This window comes from Bos indicus x Bos taurus, chromosome 1 (assembly GCF_003369695.1).
Source record: "Bos indicus x Bos taurus breed Angus x Brahman F1 hybrid chromosome 1, Bos_hybrid_MaternalHap_v2.0, whole genome shotgun sequence".
Taxonomy (NCBI): Eukaryota; Metazoa; Chordata; class Mammalia; order Artiodactyla; family Bovidae; genus Bos; species Bos indicus x Bos taurus.
Genome location: NC_040076.1, coordinates 143367170 through 143384785, shown reverse-complemented (window position 1 = coordinate 143384785; position 17616 = coordinate 143367170). Strand labels below are relative to the sequence as shown.

The 17616-nt window shown below is 51.8% G+C and overlaps 1 protein-coding gene across 3 annotated transcripts in view; it reads right to left on the bottom strand.

Annotated features, from left to right (window-relative positions):
* The window catches only part of AGPAT3 (1-acylglycerol-3-phosphate O-acyltransferase 3), an 89043-nt gene that overhangs the window by 20313 nt on the left and 51114 nt on the right, over nt 1-17616 (bottom strand). For 2 of the 3 annotated variants that reach the window (XM_027547252.1, XM_027547261.1), the window contains exon 3: nt 1175-1401. In XM_027547252.1, coding sequence (XP_027403053.1) covers nt 1175-1352 — 178 coding nt within the window. In that variant the 5' untranslated portion in view covers nt 1353-1401. Of the gene's footprint in view, nt 1-1174; nt 1402-13093; nt 13172-17616 lie in introns of those variants that run through there. The other variant, XM_027547271.1, reaches the window with a different exon arrangement.

Below are 17616 nucleotides of genomic sequence, written 5' to 3'. Positions count from 1 at the left end.
ACTCACCGTTTCCCATAGGACATAAAATGGGTACTACCTGCTCTTCATTGTAGAAGAAAGGTGTTCTTATGCTAAGTAAATTGTAAGGAAAAAACAGCAGAGTCCCTCCCATCCCCACTCCCAGGACAGCCACATTTTCTGTTCTGACTTCCACACTTTCTAAGGAGGGACGGCCACACGCCAGTGCAGACACATCACACGCGTCTTTAAAAGTAAATCATGGTAGCACCTCTGTACTTTGCTTTTAGCTTCTGTTTTCACCTAAAAATGTATCTTGAACTTGGTTCTCTATACCAGGAAAGAGAGAGCCCCTGCTGGTCTTAGAGGCTGTGTGGGCCTCCATCCAGTGGACACAGCACAGTTAGTGGGCATTTTGGCTGCTCATTTTTATATTAGTTAATATAAACCTGGAAAAATGAATATATCTGTGCATATACGTACTTTTATAGATATCTTTCTGGGTTACATTCTTATTTGGTGGAATAATTAGGGTCAAAAAATAGAACTGTTTAAGTTGCTGATTGTTATGGGTCCAAAGAAGTGCCTGGGAACCCCAACCTGCAGTGTGTTCCCCTCGCCAGCCGTGGGTCGTCACCAAGCTTCCTAGTCTCTGACAGATGAGGGTGACTACACACCCAAATGCACGCACATCACAAGTGCACACAGGTAACATCTGTGCATGCCTAAACATTTAATTAAGAGACAGGTAGGTCCTTTTTCTTCAGAGAGAGATGCTGAAGTAATTACATGTGATAACAGGCCACTCGAGGGGAGTGCTCCAGGCCTGGGGGCTGGAGGCCTATGACGGCTGCGTGCCGGCAGGCGTCGGGCCTACTCATGGTGCGCTGACACGGTGCTTGTTTTCAGGTATCCAGGGTACCGTGTGAGACCACATGGAGCCACCGTTCTGTGGGTCCAGAGGCTCGGGTATGGGGAAATTGCGTGGTTCAGCCCAGTGAAGGGCTCAGGCTGAGCACCGCATACATTCCTCGCGGCCAGGAGAGGCCCCCTAGTTCCCGGCTGTGGAGCCCACGGCCATCTTGTTTCATCGTCACAAGCACTAACCCCACGGAACCCTGCACTGGCTTGTTTGGGGTTGTCCAGCAGAAAGGTGGCTGTCCTTGTCCCAGACCCCTCCCCCCGCCATGCCATGCCCACCGCAGGCAGCACTCACGGCTCCAGAGCGAGTAGGCGAGGCGGCAGTTCAGCCGGCGGTACAGCTGCTTGTTCACGGGCCAGAGGACCAGCGTGCAGAGCTGGATGGAGTTGATGACCAGCCCGCTCACCACGAAGACGAAGCCGATGAGGAGGTGCACGACGAACTGGGTCTTCAGGAAGGCGAGCAGGCCCATGGCCACAGCTCAGTAGCGAGTGCAGGGTCCTTCACTGAGAATGGCCGTCCTGCAAAGACAGGGCAGCGGTTAGGAGGGCGCAGGGACCCCAGCGTGAGGGGCGGCGAGTGGAGAAGGGGTCCACAGTGGTCTCGCCAGAGCCCAGATCCGCGGCTCCCAAAGCACCCTCAGGCCCTTCCCTCCTGAGAGTGACGGATGGACGTGTGGGGTGGAGGGGGAGCTGATACATGGTTCACACAGGCACCACACACACCACATACACACACACCACATACACACACACCCCATGTACACACGCACCAACACCAGGTACACACACCATGCACACACACACACCATGCACACACACATACATACCATGTACACATACACACTACATATACACACACCATGCACATACCATGTACACACACACCACATACACACACCCACCATGTACACACCCACACACCACACACACACACACCATGTATGTACACACACACACCACACACACCATGCACACACCACATACACACACACCACGTTCACACACATACCATGTACATATACACACACACCATGCACGCACACACACACGCACATGCACACACCACACACACACCATGTACACACACATACCATGCACATACACACATGTACACACACCACATGCACACACACCACACATACCAAATACACACACACCATGTACACACACATACCATGTACATATACACACATGTACACAAACACCACATACACACACAGCATGTACACACCCACACACCACATACACCACACATACCAAATACACACACACCATGTACACACACACACCACATACACAAATACCATGCACACACCACATATACACACTACACACATACCAAATACACACATACCATGCACACACCATATACACATACCACATACACACACCCTCATATATACAAGAAAGAAAAGACTAGAAAAATGCATACAAATATCAATAGCGATTGGCTTCCCAGGTGGCACTAGTGGTAAAGAACCCGCCCACAGGAGACGTAAGAGACACAGGTTCAAGCCCTGGGTTGGGAACCCACTCCAGTTACTCTTGCCTGGAGAATTTCACGGACAGAGAAGGCTGGTGGACTACAGTCCATGAGGCCACAAAGAGCTGGGCATGGCTGAGACGACTGAGTGCAGCACAGCATGTTATCTCTAGCTAAAGCCATGATAGGTAATTTTTCTTTTCTTGTTTTAGCATCTTATTTAAAAAATCAAAACTACACATGAAATCACTATAAAACATTCAACTAATGCCTTTTAACTCACAAGCCGTTGTGGACTTTTTTAGCTGAAAAGCTTTTGTTTTGGTCTAAGGTGGAAGGGGTGACCCCCAGGAACCTAGTCAGCTTCTCCCCCGCTTCCCATCAACAGCAGTTTGGTTTCTTGGTTTCAAACGTGAAACCAGAAGCTCACATTTCACGGCTGTACTTGTTCTGTGAGCAGCCCTGAAATCCCCCTGTGGACAGAAGCAACAGAGCTGGGCACAGGACAGCTGGCAGCCGCTGGCCGCCGCTCCAGGTCCTCCAGAGAGGTGCCCACACTCTGGGGTGAGGGTGGAACAGGCTTGGGAGGCCTCCAGGGTGGGCCATGCCAGGCTGTCCGGGGCACAAGCAGCTCCACTGCTGAGTGGGAGACCAGGCCACATGACTCTAGACGGTGCCCTCCGTCTGCCCTTGGGTGCCAAGTGGCTGCATGAGGGTGTGGGGGGGTGAAGTCTGCGGCCACGTGGGGGGCACTAGGAGGACAAGGAAGGACCCGAGGCCGGATGCCACCTTCTCCATCAACGCCCCCTTCCCCGTCAATGCCCCGCCTCCCAGTCAACGCTCCCCAACTCCTGCCAGCACCTCCTGGCATTCAGGCACTGGATCAGTCTTCCTTTTCTAAAGGTTCACATAAAGAGGCGCACAGGGTATCCATCTGTGGGCCCAGCCCGGCTGCCATCCAGTCTCTGGTGGGAGCACCATCTCCAGTTTGTCCGCTCACCTGTGCACCTGCTGACGGCAGCAGGTGTGCAATCTCTGGCCCCACACTTTCCCTGCAAGCCTCTGCATGGACACAGCCCTCCACTCAGGAAGCCGTTTAACACCTGCCAGTCCCAGTCCAGCCCCTGAATCTCTGGTCAAGGACGTCCATCCACAGAGGCCCTATGAGCCACACCTTTTTCTTGGACTGGCTGCTGCAAGTGCTCACCCCTGTCTGGAATGGCCGCCCACCCCCTTCCCGGAACTCTGGTGGACCAGGAGTTGACTGCCCCCCTGCTGCTGGCCACTGGCCTAGATTGTCAGTCTGTCTCCAGTGCCTGGATGTGGGCCAGACCCTGTTCTAAGGAGCATCAGCAGTTGCAGTTCAGGCCCCCCACCAACCCACCCCCATGAGAGCACAGAGTGGCCACCATCTGTTTAGGCATCCCTGCCTCTCGCCCACCACCTCTGGGCCACCCGGGCCTGAATGCTTTAATAACACATCAGTCACATACACTAACCTGGGGGGCCTTCGATGACAGTGGGCTTACCAGCCCCGCCCCCTGCAGAAGAAAGCCTGTTGCCCATTCAGCTCACACCCTCCCCAGCTCCCCCCAAGGCCTGCAGGCCGGCAAGGGGGAAAGCATCAACTCTGCAGCCCCCAAGAGCACTGGCTTGTGCCTGCCCCTTGAAAATATTTTCAAAACTATATATATCACAAGACTTCCCTGGTGATCTGCTGGTTAAGACTTCCTTCCAATGAAGGGGGTGCAGGTTTGATCCCTGATCAAGGAGTTAAGACCCCACATGACTCATGGTCGAAAAACCAAAACATAAGCCAGAAACAATGTTGTAACAAATTCAACAAAGACTTTAAAAATGCTCCACATCAAAAATGTTAAATAAAAAAAATATATCACCAGACAAACTATAAGTCGATTTCTACATTTTTAAACCCAAGTTTAAATATGCAAGGGGTATAAATTCTGGTATATTGTGAAGTTTCACTTTTTAAATATACAGATCTGGACTTCCCTGGTGGTCCAGTGGTTAAGAATCCTCCTGCCAATGCAGGCGACTCAGGCTCGATCCCTGGTCCAGGAAGATCCCACACGGCATGGGGCAACTAAGCCCACAGGCCGCAACTACTGAAGCCCGTGGGCCTAGAGCCTGTGCTCCGCAGCAAGAGAAGCCCCACAAAGAGAAGCCTGCACACCGCAACTAGCGAAAGCCCACACACAGCAACAAAGACCCAGCTCAGCCAGATGAAAAATACATACATACACTTAAAGGAAAGCCTAAATATATAGATCTTCCTTAACTTACAACAGGATTACATTTCAATAACCCCACCATGAGTTGAAAATATCATTAAGTTGCTGCTGCTGCTGCTAAGTCACTTCAGTCGTGTCCGACTCTGTGCGATCCCATAGACGGCAGCCCACCAGGCTCCCCCATCCCTGGGATTCTCCAGGCAAGAACTGGAGTGGGTTGCCACTGCCTTCTCCGTCATTAAGTTGAAATATGTTTAATACACCTAACTTCCCAAACATCACAGCTGAGCCCCACCCACCTTAACTGTGCTTGGAATGCCCACATTCGCCTACAGTGGGCCAAATCACCTGACACAAGGCCTGTTTTATAACTAAGTGCTGATATTTCTTGTGATTTACTGAATACTGTACTAAAAGTAAAAAACAGGACAGCCATCTGGGTCCAGCGCGGGTTGTTCACCCGCGTGATGGTGGGGCTGACGGGGCTGTGGCCACCACTGTCCAGCATCAGAGAGAGGGCCTGACCGCACGCCCCCAGCCCAGAAGGTTAAAATTCACAATCTGAAGTATGGTTTTCACCCAATGTGCATTGGAAAGTCCAAAAATCATGATCTGAATCACCATAAGTCAGGGACCTTTTCCTCTTAAGTGTGGACGGTGGGATCGAAATGCCACTGTGACTTGATAGCCACCACCCCCATACATTTTCAAAATACAAAAAAAGCAAGCTTTTCTTTAAAAGTCAAGAAATGCATTCCATTTTCTCCTTGATTTTGTATTTCCACTGTACCTCCTCTACAGAAACTTATTAGAATATAATTTATTATGATTGAAAGTCTTCTACCAATCACATTAACCTAACATTATATAACAAAAATACATATGAATATTTAAATTTAATTTTTGCATTTCATGTTTATGGGCTAAATTTAAATTTTCCTTCTGGAATATTTGATGAAAATGCACTCTGAAACAGTTCAGCCTATTTTTCCTCAGAATCTGGGCATTTGACTGACCATAAAATACCATGATCATATCTGAGAAATTTAACCCCAACATAAGCATATTGTTGAATATCCCATCTGTAGCCCAGTTTCACCCACTGTCCCCAAACCACCTGTACCACTTCTTTCCATCCAGGCCCTGCTTGAGGGGTGGTGGGACATTCGATCACATGCCCCTGTTCTCTGACCTAACCCCCTTGCCCACCCACTTGAGAGCCCGGGCCAGCTGTCCTGATGTCTACAGGACATCCCTCTACAGGATGTCTGGCTGTTCCCTCGTGACTGATTCAGGTTCAGAGTGTCGCTGGGGGCTCTGGCTGCACCCACCAGCGCACTGCACCTTCCCGTCCCTGCCACCACCTGGTAAAGGCAGGGCCACCAGGAGTCTGCAGGAAGAAGTTCAGCTTGCTGGGCTGAGCCCACCATCTGATGGGAGATGCTGAGTTAATAGCCATCTCCAACTGCCTCTGACCCCACAGTTTCAGTCAACGCCTCCTCCTGCCTAGCTCTTATTTCACGGGCCAAGCCTGTTCTGATCCAGAACCGCCCCCCTGTAATGGATGCTGTAGGGACCATGCCTGCCTTTGTGATGTGCTTAGCCTAATGACACAAGCGAGATGCTTCAAACCACAGCAATACACAGCTCTTTCACTGAGGCTGGTACGTGCTTTTAGAAAACACATGGTGTGTCCTGGAATAAAAGAATGCATGTAGGGTAGAGAACATGAGGCATAACAGGTATCCATTCATCCCCTAATGCCCCCAGAAAGAAAAAAAGTCACTCAGTTGTGTCCGACTCTTTTTGACCCCATAGACTGTAGCCTACAAGGATCCCTCATCCACGGGATTTTCCAGGCAAGTGTACTGGAGTGGGTTGCCATTTCCTTCTCCAGGGGATTTTCCTGACCAAGGTAACCACTAATATTCCATAAAGTTTTAAGATAAACTATAGTGGGAGGTGGGAGGGAAGTTGAGAGGGGACAAATGTATACCTATGGCCAAGTCACGGTGACGTATGGCAGAGACCAACACAATACTGTAAAGCAATTATCCTCCAATTAAAAATAAAATATATTGGCACCTTTTCATTAATTCTCAGATGCTGTTGCTGAGCTGGAGAAGAAACCTGAGCCTAAGTCCTTCACTGGATAAGATTTAGGTTGCTCCAGAAGCCTGGCACCTACACAGCCCAGTCCTGAGGGGTTTGTGGTCCCGTACAAGCCGCCAGGACCCCACCTTCTCAGGGCAGGGGAGGGGCTGCATTCACGCTCCCCAATGGGGAGACACAGGGTAGTATTGCCCCTCACTCGGGAGAAGAGGCGCAGAGCAGAGGTGGCCAGGTGGGGAGGGGGCGGGGCCAGGGGCTCCGCAAGGCTGTGCTTACATGGTTCCAGGGCAGGTGAATCCCAGACAGACTCTAACCCCAGCCGCCCAGGAGTCGCCGGAGCTCTGATACAGCAGGGAGGGCTGGGAGCCGAACCAGACTCTCCTCCTAGCCCCTGCCCCGCCCCAGGCCCCTGGCTCACAAGCAGGCCCCTTGTGGTTCTGACACCACCCCTCCAGGGTTATCCCACTATTTCTGAGCCTGGGGTTCCCGTGGCCACATTGCTCGGGGCTCAGGGTGGTAAGGGTGAGAGCCAGAGCCAGGAGTACCGGGACCAGCTCACCACCATGCCCAGAAGGGCCCAGCCCACTGACCACTGCCAGTCCTGACGTCAGCATTCTGTTACGAGTGAACTGCATCCCCTCACAAGGGTGTGTTGGGGTCCTAACCACCCCCAAGCACCCCAGCGAGTGGCTGTGTTTGGAAATATGGTCTCAACAAAGGCAGTCAAGTTAAGCGAGGTCACTAGGGTGGGTCCTAATCCAATCTGACCAGCATCCTTTTAAGAAGGATGACCACAAGAGCACATGGGGGAGGCAGCCTCCACACGCAGCTTCTCCCTTCACAGTGTCCAACACCCTGGCCTTGGCCTTCCAGCCTCCAGGACAGGAGAGCTGATGACTGCTGTTTAAGCCCCTGGCCTGTGGTGTGTGTCACGGTCCCCCCAGCAGAGGAACACACCCATGACAAACATTCAGGCCTCATTCTCAGATCCTGCAATGCCCATGCCCTGCTGCCCAGGAGGCCCAGCCTCACCCTGCTCACACCCCCTGCACCAGCCTCAGGCACCACCAGATGCTCGTCAGGCTGGTACTGGTCCCTTTGTCTCTCTTCCTCGTGAACTAGCCAGTCAGGCGGCGCGGCCTTCAGATTTCCCTCCCAGGCACCTCTGCCCCCCTCCCCCCCACCATTTTTCCAACAAACCCTTCCCACAGAAACTGAAGTTGAAGTCTCCAGCCTGCTCTTTCCCACACCACCCAGACAGCTGCTCTGCTCCCTGCAGGGAGGTGAATGCCTCTCTGCATGTGGATGACCGCTTTTCTACTCACACACAAGGGCCCACGCCTGCCCTCCAGCCTCTGCCAATGCAGTCTACCCTGACAGTTGGAAGAGCGGTGCAGACAGGAAACTGCACCCCCAGCCTCTAGCATCCAGTGCCGCCCCATGGGCAGCCGTCTGACTCTGTGCGGGGGCAGGAACTGGCCAGCGCTGGGGGCACCACTTCAGCTGCCCTGCTGCCCCATTCCTGATAAGAGCTGCAGTAGAAGGCTGGCAGCCTCATCCTTCCCTGCTGGGGCAGTCTGTCCTGAGCAGGGCTGACCCTGAGCACAGTGGTTAGTAAAGGGAAAAGACATTAAACACGCCAAAAGTGCCTCATTTTTGTGGTTCTAGATAGGAAGTCTGGGTTACAGGATTAAAAAGAGCTGTTTAGTTATATGCAATCCAAATTCAAAGCCCACGATGAAAGGGAACCAAGGCTGTTACCTTCCCTTCTTTCTTCTTTCTCTTCCTCTGTCCCATCCACTCACTTACCATCTACCCACTCACTCACCCATCTATCCATTATCCATCCATTCACTCATCCCTTCATCCATCCATCCACCTATCCATCTATCCACCATCCATCCACCCAGCCATCCATCCATCCATCATCCATCTACCCATCCAGCCATCCACCCACCCATTCACCCAGCCATCCACCTACTTATCCATCTACCAATCCATCCACCTACCCACTCATCCACCCATCCATCCACCTACCCACCCACCCACCCATCCATCCATCCACCCACCCTGCCATCCACCCATCCATCTACCAATCCATCCACCTACCCACTCATCCATCCATCCACCCACCCACTCATCCACTCATCCATCCATCCATCCACCCACCCATCTACCAATCCATCCACCCACCCACCCATCCACCCATTCATCCATCCATCCACGCACCCACCATGCCATCCATCCACCAATCCATCCCCCTACCTTGCCATCTACCTACACACTCATCCATCCATCATCCATCCATCCATCCACCCATCTAGCTATCCATCCATCCATCCACCTATCCATACTCTACCATCTACTCATCCATCTACCCAGCCATCCACCTACCCAGCCATCCACCTACCGACTCATCCATCCACCCACTCATCCATCCATCCATCCACCCTGCCATCCACCCATCCATCCATCTACCCTGACAGCCAGCCATCCATCCCACCTACCCAGCCATCCACCTACCCACTCATCCATCCATCATCCATCCACCCATCCACCCACCCACTCATCCACCCATCCATCCACCCACCCTGCCATCCACCCATCCATCCATCTACCAAGCCATCCACCCACCCACTCATCCATCCATTCACTTATCCACTGGCCCCACATTTGAGTGCCTATATGCAGAGCAAACAGAGCAGACCTGGTCTGCTATGAAGGTGCAGGACAGAAAGGCCATGCTGGCTGACTGCTTGGGGGGTGGGTTATGCTAGGGCAAGCCTTACATTTTTGTTTTGCATGTTGATAGTTCTGTTGTTTCCAGTCAGGAAATACTGGAGGAAAAAGTCTATGAACTGGACCGACTATTCAAAACAGAGGACAGTAGAGAGATACCATCTCAGATATTTTTAAGTTATCCTAAGATAATTTAGATGGCAAATTTGCCAACTAATTTTATCTTAATTTGGCAAATAATCTCAATTATTTACTGTTCTGAACACAACCAAAACCAAGAATAAACCCCATTGCTTTCTTTGCAGCTGGCCAGGGTACCAGGGAGGCAGAACCCTCACTCACAACAGATGCCTTAGCTCCTGGATGGGCTCCTCCTCACTCTCGCTTTTAACACAGCTCGGACACACAGGACTGGGTGGCCTCCTGGCCCACAGCCAAGCCGAAGTGCCAGATGAGAAAAGGAGGGGCAGGGGGCACTGGGGGCAGGCATCCTGTTGACGGCAGCACAAGGGCAAAGACAAGCCTGCGACCTGAGACGGCACACCTCGGAGGGCGTCCGGTGCGGGGCCAGCTCGCAGACCCAGCGGACCCATGGTGACATCACAGATGAGAACAGAATGCAGCAACTGTTGTCCACGGTGACCTTGTCCTGGCGCCAGGGGCTGTGTCACGGTCACCATGGCACTGAAGGCAGCTGGGGATCAGAGGAGGCACTTTCACAAGTCCAACAAAAAGTTAGATTAATCCTAGTTTTGAGATTTAATGGGGCTGGTTTCAGTTCTTGGGTAAATTCACTTACAGGGACCACCTTATGTTTCAATAAGGCTGAGAAATTCGATGTATTTCTTTGCTAATAATCATCTGTTGCTGGTCCGACCCTCATCAGGATATGAAATCACCAAGACACCTAAGAACTGAAAAGGAGAGTGAAACCAGCAATGTCTGCAGGTAGAAGGTGTATGCTGTGTAGACTCGAGAGAACCCACTGTAACCAAAGCGCTGCTGGAACCAATAAGTGGTTACGGTCACGTTGAAAGGAATAAAACCAATACGGTGCCTGAAGTCAATGTTCTACTGATAATAGTGTTCAATAACCTGCTGCTGCTGCTGCTGCTAAGTCCCTTCAGTCGTGTCCGACTCTGTGCGACCCCATAGATGGCAGCCCACTAGGCTCCTCCATCCCTGGGATTCTCCAGGCAAGAACACTGGAGTGGGTTGCCATTTCCTTCTCCAATGCATGAAAGTGAAAAGTGAAAGTGAAATCGCTCAGTCCTGTCTGAATCTAGTGACCCCATGGACTGCAGCGCACCAGGTTCCTCGGTCCATGGGATTTTCCAGGCAAGAGTACTGGAGTGGGGTGCCATTGCCTTCTCCGCAATAACCTGCTATAACTGAAGTGATGAAGAGGCCCAGTACAGAAGTTTGTTTATTTCTGACTTAACAGATTTCAGGCCACTGGTCCCAGATGGTCATTTGGGACAATGGAGCAACCTAGGAAGCCATGCACTGAAGATGCAGCCCGGCAGCTCCAACTCTGTGGTCATCCAGGGCCCAGGGAGCCTGGCAGCTCCTCCCCCCAAGGTCATCTGGGGCCCAGGCAGCCTGGCAGCTCCACCCGCTGAGGTCATTTGGGGCCCAGGGAGCCTGGCAGCTCCACCTCCTGTGATCATCCAGGGCCTAGGTAGCATGGCAGCTCCACCCCAGTGGTCATCTAGAGCTCAGAAGCCTGGCAGCTCCACCCCCTGTGGTCATCTGGGGCCCAGGCTGTTGGGAGCTCTGCCATCTTCAATGCATGTCTCTTTGGGCTGCTCTGTAGTTCCTCTCTAGCAGAAAGGAATAAAATTGGAATTTCAGTACCAGGGATTCCCTCTAAAGCAAGACGGGTGGCAACAAGTGCTCAGTGACCAGAAAGACACAGAGCCCTGCTGTACGTCCAGGCTGCCAGCAAGCACGGCCAGTGGGCACACCTCCAGGTGAACACGCAAAGACAGAAGACACAGTGGAGAAGGCCCTGGGTACCTCTGCGATAAAAAAAGATGGAAAAAAAAAAAATGAAAATACCTATTCACAAACTTCAGAAGAAATAAACAGAGCTCATACGCGTAAACCTTAGGACCAGAAGGAGACGAAAGCACAACTAACCAAATGGGAAGATGCCGTGCAGTAGGGCAACAGTGCCCCCTGTGCTCACACCCAGTAAACCAGCACTGCTCCCCGATCAAGACGTGGGGGTCTGCTCCCCGGCCCCTGGAGCCTGGGCTGGCTGCAAAGCTCACCGCTAAACAGAATGGGGTGACATCCCATCCTGAGCCTGGGCCTTCAGAGGCCTTACAGCTTCCCTGCACCCTCCAGGCACCAGGGGAAGAGACTTCATCTAGCCAGCTGGAAGGTGGGCCCCCAGGGAGCAAAGATGGACCCACGGCCCCAGGCAGGCTGCCAGCTGACTGCAGCTACCCGAGACCCCAGGTGAGACCAGCAGCAGACCGCGCTCTTGGGCATAGCCCAGAGCGCTGGCCCACAGAATTGCGAGATAAGAAAATGGGGGTTGTTTTCAATCATGACTTTTTGAGGTGGTTTGTTAGATAGTAACACATAAATAACACATAAGCCATGCTTTCTAAGTTCATTTACAGATGTAATCGAACCCTAAATGGAACACCAAGAGGTCCTCTCTCCCTCACCCCTGGAACTGGAAATGCTGACTCTATGGTCCACATGGGAAAACAAACAGCAAAGAAAACCAAACAACCATGAAAAAGAACCTGGAACGGCCTCAAGGTACCATCACGTATGACGAAGCCTCTGCTCTTCAGGGTGTGTTCCCGGCCTGTGACCAGACATCAGGCCAATGACACAGACCAACAGCCTGGTGGGCAGTCGGCTAACAAGGAGGGGCCTCCTGGAGCCCTAGGCAGCTGGGCCAGGCGACCCTGCAGTTGCCAGGGGGAGACCAGACAGTCGAGTGTCCTGAGTGTTGCTACCAACTAAGCAGATGACGCAGGACATGTCTCACATGACGTCTCACACGGCAGACGTTCCTTTGCACTTGCCTTTAGGCAAACTTGTATTTCTACTGCGTGTACAATAACGAGGATACAAAGTTAACCTAAAACCATCACTGGGCTCACGAGACTCTTGGTGTTCTGTATCTCTCAACCAAAGGGGGAAGAAAAGTACCACGAAAGGATATGCTGAATGGCTCCTTCAGGCTTCCGTAACAATCCTCCCCCACCCGAGAGCTCTGCCGTGGCAGCAGCGCCCATCCTTGGGCCCAGGAGGGGACCGCCAGCCCCAGATCTAAGCCATAAAGGTAACCTCACCCCCAGTTTGAGCGACTGCTCCAGGGATGGGCGTGGGGCCATCTCAGGAGCATGAAGGGATCCACGTGAGGAGGAAGGACCTCTGCTGCCAGCAGTGGCATTGGTGAGCAGCTGAGACTCCGCTAGCAGCCGCCATTTCAAGAGGCAGAGGGGACACAAGTCACAAGCAGTTCAGTGGGCATTCCGGTGACCCGAACCCGTGGGCGCACCCTCACCACGTCCGCTCCTGCTGTGCACGCAGGCCTGGCATACCACACACGGCGCTCCAGCAAGGCTGACTAGGGGACGCCGTGTTTATCACGTACGTGTGTGACGTGCGGCAGCATGACTCCTGAAGCTTGCGCCACTCACATGTCATCACGAGCCACCTCAGGAAAAGCTTCCTGAAAGAACAACGTTATGGGACAGCCGATGAAGCCCTTCACCTGACAGTCTCATCGGAGACTCTCAACACCCTGCCACACTCTGGATGGGCGGGTGCTGCTGGCTGCGGAGGGTCTGTGCAGGCTGGAGGAAGAGGGCTTGGGATGCAGGAAGAGGCAACTGTCATGTCTGCAGCCCTGTGGGAGATGTGTGGGGCATCACTGCAGCTGGTGAAGGCTGGACAGACAACTCTGGCTGCCCAGGATGGAGGCAGGCACCCTGCACAGCCAGCATCCCTCCTGACCACAGGCCAGAGGGGCCACATGGACTAAAGGGTCGCTGTGCCCCTGGGCCACCGCCAAAGGAGGCCAGAAGCTCCTGCCAGGCCCTAGAAGAAGGGCCTGCAAACCGCACCCCAAGGACCAGGTGGGCGGGGGGAGTGCTGTCATGTCCCCGGGGGGCTTCCACTGTGGAAACAGTGCCCCCAGGCAGGAAGTGGGGTAGCTGGCTGAGGAGAGGGGCTGGGACAGATGCCCAGGGACAGAGGCCTGAGGGGGACCTCCGGGCCCCCTACAACCCCACCTACCCTACTCTTTGAGCTCCAGAATCGACCGTCTTTCCTAAGGTGTCCTGATGGTCTTACTGGTCTGGGTAGTGGTGACTTTTGGGGCAGGAGGTGGGAGGGAGGTGAAGAGCTCCCAGCTTGATGACTGCACAATAGGCCTGTGACAAACCTCTGGGCCTGAGGACACTGCAGGTGCCCCGCACACCAAGGCAGCTGTCCACCTGCACAGACACACACGTGGACACGCACATGCACGAAACAGGCGAAGCCACTTGGATGTCACTTTGTGACAATGGTCTGCCCTTTAGTAACAACGTTTTATTCTTAGAGAAACAGGTGTTTGCTTTATAATTATTGCAACCCCATGTACTGTACAGTCCATGGAATTCTCCAGGCCAGAATACTGGAGTGGATAGCCTTTCCCTTCTCCAGGGGATCTTCCCAACCCAGGGATCAAACCCAGGTCTCCCACATTGCAGGCAATTCTTTACCAGCTGAGCCACAAAGGAAGCCCATTATTCAATGAATTGGTTGTTAATTCACTTTTCTACATGGACAATATATTTCATAATTTAAAAAGTTATATGGAGTCTTGGTGTCCCCTTAGGAATGCAGAGAGCTCATCACTCCCACCCTGCCACGAGATAATGCCAGACAAAGTGCAAATTCATGACTTTTCTTGACCCCATCAGAGATGTGGGGTTATAGGACAACCAATTAACAAGAAATGTGGAGCGAGGTGGATGCCTGGCAGGGGCAGGACTGAGACCCAGCCCCCAGGGCAGACATGTGAGGAGTTGGTCAGCAAAGGCAGCTCAGCTGGGCAGTGTGGGAAGGTCTCCCCTCCTGCAGACTTTTCCTCCATGACCCCCAGCGAACCCCATGCAGCAAGCCTGGGAAAGCTTCTCCTACACACTCTAGAGTCTGCAGGTCATTAACAAGAGATTTTTAGTAAGCAGAACACAAACCTCAAAAGATGAACAAGGTCATTTACAAAGATAAAAAATCCTGTCACGTTTCCCATTGAAGACACACCGTGACTCCAAGGGGTAAACTCAATGGGTTTCAAATGTCCATCTGGGCCTCTGTCCAGGGCGGTGGAAGAGCCCACTCCTGGGTTCCCGGGCAGCCCAGATTCAGGATGGTTTGGAAAAGGCCAGACTCACCCCAAATCAGAGGAGGAGGGCCACCCGTCACGCAGCAGCTGCCTCTTACTTGAGTTTCCTGCCTGAACACCAACTCAGAGCATCTCAGATATACACATGCTTCAAAGGACATAATCACACCCGTGAAACGTTAGGTAGAAAGTGAAACGGAGACTGCCATGAACACTGCACACCTACTTCCCGTGGGGGCTGGTGCCCTGAGGTGCCTCCTGGTCTGGTGCAGAGCCAAGGTGCCACCCTGGGATGTTAGGACCCCAGAGGGCAAGCAGTATGCTGCTCCTCTCTTTCCTACCAGTAGCCTGACTGGAAAATGGTAAGAGAAGTGTGGGTCGGGGTGGACATGCTGCCTTCAAGGCCGTAGCACACTCCCCGCCCCCAGGGAGGCTCCATCCCACTGCATCACTGGGGTTGGAGTTTCAAGGACAGCAGCCCCACTGGGATGATCCGGTGACAAGTGGCTGCCCAGGGGAAGCCTGGGGATGCTGGATGCTGGGGAGACCTCTCCTGTGTGTGCGTGTTGGGGGGGCAGGTACTGAGAACTGATGGCCATCCCCTCCTTGCTGCACCCCTACAACAAGCTTCTCACCCTGAAGTCAGCTTTTCCAGTAAGATATGAAATGCTTGTGGAGTCTGATGAGATTTTAAGGGGGGGGGGGGTCCCACCTCTGCTGGCTTTGTCTTCCTCGTTTTCCTCAAATCCACCTAGGTTTACACCACACCCCTTTGGTCTCTAGTTTACCCCTAAGGATGCCTCTCTGTAGCCTGCAAGATCGACAGCAGTGTCCAAGGATGGGTCCACGGCACTGGTGCCCATGAAAGGCGCATCCTTGGGGGGAAGGAGACTCCGAGACCTTGGATGAGATGCCATTAGAGGCTTGCTGGGCACTCCAGAAAGAGCAGGGCTGTGTCTGAGGAACAGGCCTTGCTTTCTATTCTTTTGGGGGAACCAAGCTCTTTCTGTGATCCCTTTAAGATCATCCTGCTTAGGGAGGACAGGTCAGGGGCTGAGGGAGGCGCTGCCTCCAGGGCAGACCTTGTTCCACAACGTCCTTCCCTAAACGTCAGGGCAAACCAGAGGCAGCAGCCTGACTGCCCTGTCCCCACCCAGCACCCAGCACTCAGTGGAAACGGCACAGGGACTGACGACAAATCCAGCAGGTGAAGGTACAGCCACGTCTCCTACTGACAGCCCCACTATGTGAGCAACATCTGCTCCCAAAGATGCGCGATACAACAACACCTACTTACACTTAAAAGGCATGCTAGACAAGCATTTCCTGGGTTGACTGTTAATACAGCTGTGGAAAGAGTGCCCAGGGAGTCTGGTGGGCAGTACAGATCTGTCCAGCAGTGACAGAGTTAACACTGACGCCTGAACAAGAGGCCACGTGATGACCTCTCTAGCTCTTTCTAGAGCTGGACTTTTCTCCTTTTTCAATAGATGCTTACGAAGCACCTGCTGTGGACAGTCACTGTTTCTGTATCCTAAGAGACGATGTCACAGACCACCTATGTTCAGGACACGATGCTCTACTTGACATAAAGACCAAGTAGCAAAATAGAAAAATGAACTGAGTGCAAGAAAAGAAAATTAAATCCATGAAATGGCAAAGACTCACTAAGGATTAATTTAATCTATTAAGTGATCTCTATTACAGTGGCAATGATTTCACAACATTTAAAATGTCAAATTGCTTATGAATTTTTAGCCTCTTCTGGTCAGCATAGAAACTCCAAGCCCTCTGCATTTGGCACTGCCGGGGTTGGAACGCTCCCCACCTCTTGTGAACGGCCCCACACTCTGTCCTGTTCCCTTTGGGAAAAGGACCAGGAATGATTATCCTGAGTTGCTCTTTCTTCTTTCCTGCATGACTCTCTCACTCCTAGTCCACAGATTTTTCTAAATTGTAACATATAGACCAAGGATGGGTCTATTGACTAAACCAAGAAATAATAATGCATTCGTACTACAGATACTTTATTTTCATATTAAGCATGTTCACTGCCAGTAGCATTCTCTTCCTGAGTGCTTTCAGGTTGAAACCTTTATTTAGGTCAATGGCCGTGGAACACAACAGGTGTTTCCTCCAGGATTTGAAGCTTAAGCACAATCCAAAATGTGGTCACCTTACAAATTTCACAGAATTTGAACCCTAGGACCAAGAACAGCAAAATTTAATTCCATGATTCTCCTCCTATTGTCCCCTGGACCATTTACTCCCCCATCCACTGCACACACACAGAAAAGGCTGAAAAAAGTCACACTATTTGCAAGAACTTGTTAACTCAAGCTATTTTTAACCTCCTTATTGCTTTCCTTAATCTCTGCCTACACTTTTGTAAACACCCCCCCCTTTACTAATCTTGGCTTCACACATTTGTTTTCTAGTGGGATGCTGACTCATACAAAGAATGAAGACAAAGATTATGGCAACCTCATGACAGGCAAGGTTTCAGAAAACTTAACTTCTACTCATCCTTTGTGAAAAGATTACTTGAGGATGTAGTCCAGCAAAACAAGAAGGAATCTAATGAAGGTTCCTTTTTTTAAGAAAAAGAAAAAACAGACCAGTTATGCAATAAAAAGAAATGCCAGGATAACACCTTTATAAATGGCCTGGAAAGAAATTGGTCAAAATTAACATAGGAAATCTTTCAAGAAGAAAACAGAATTTATTCAACAAAGAATACAATTAAGGAGCTAGAAGTTTTGGATATTGAAGAAGGAATGTTT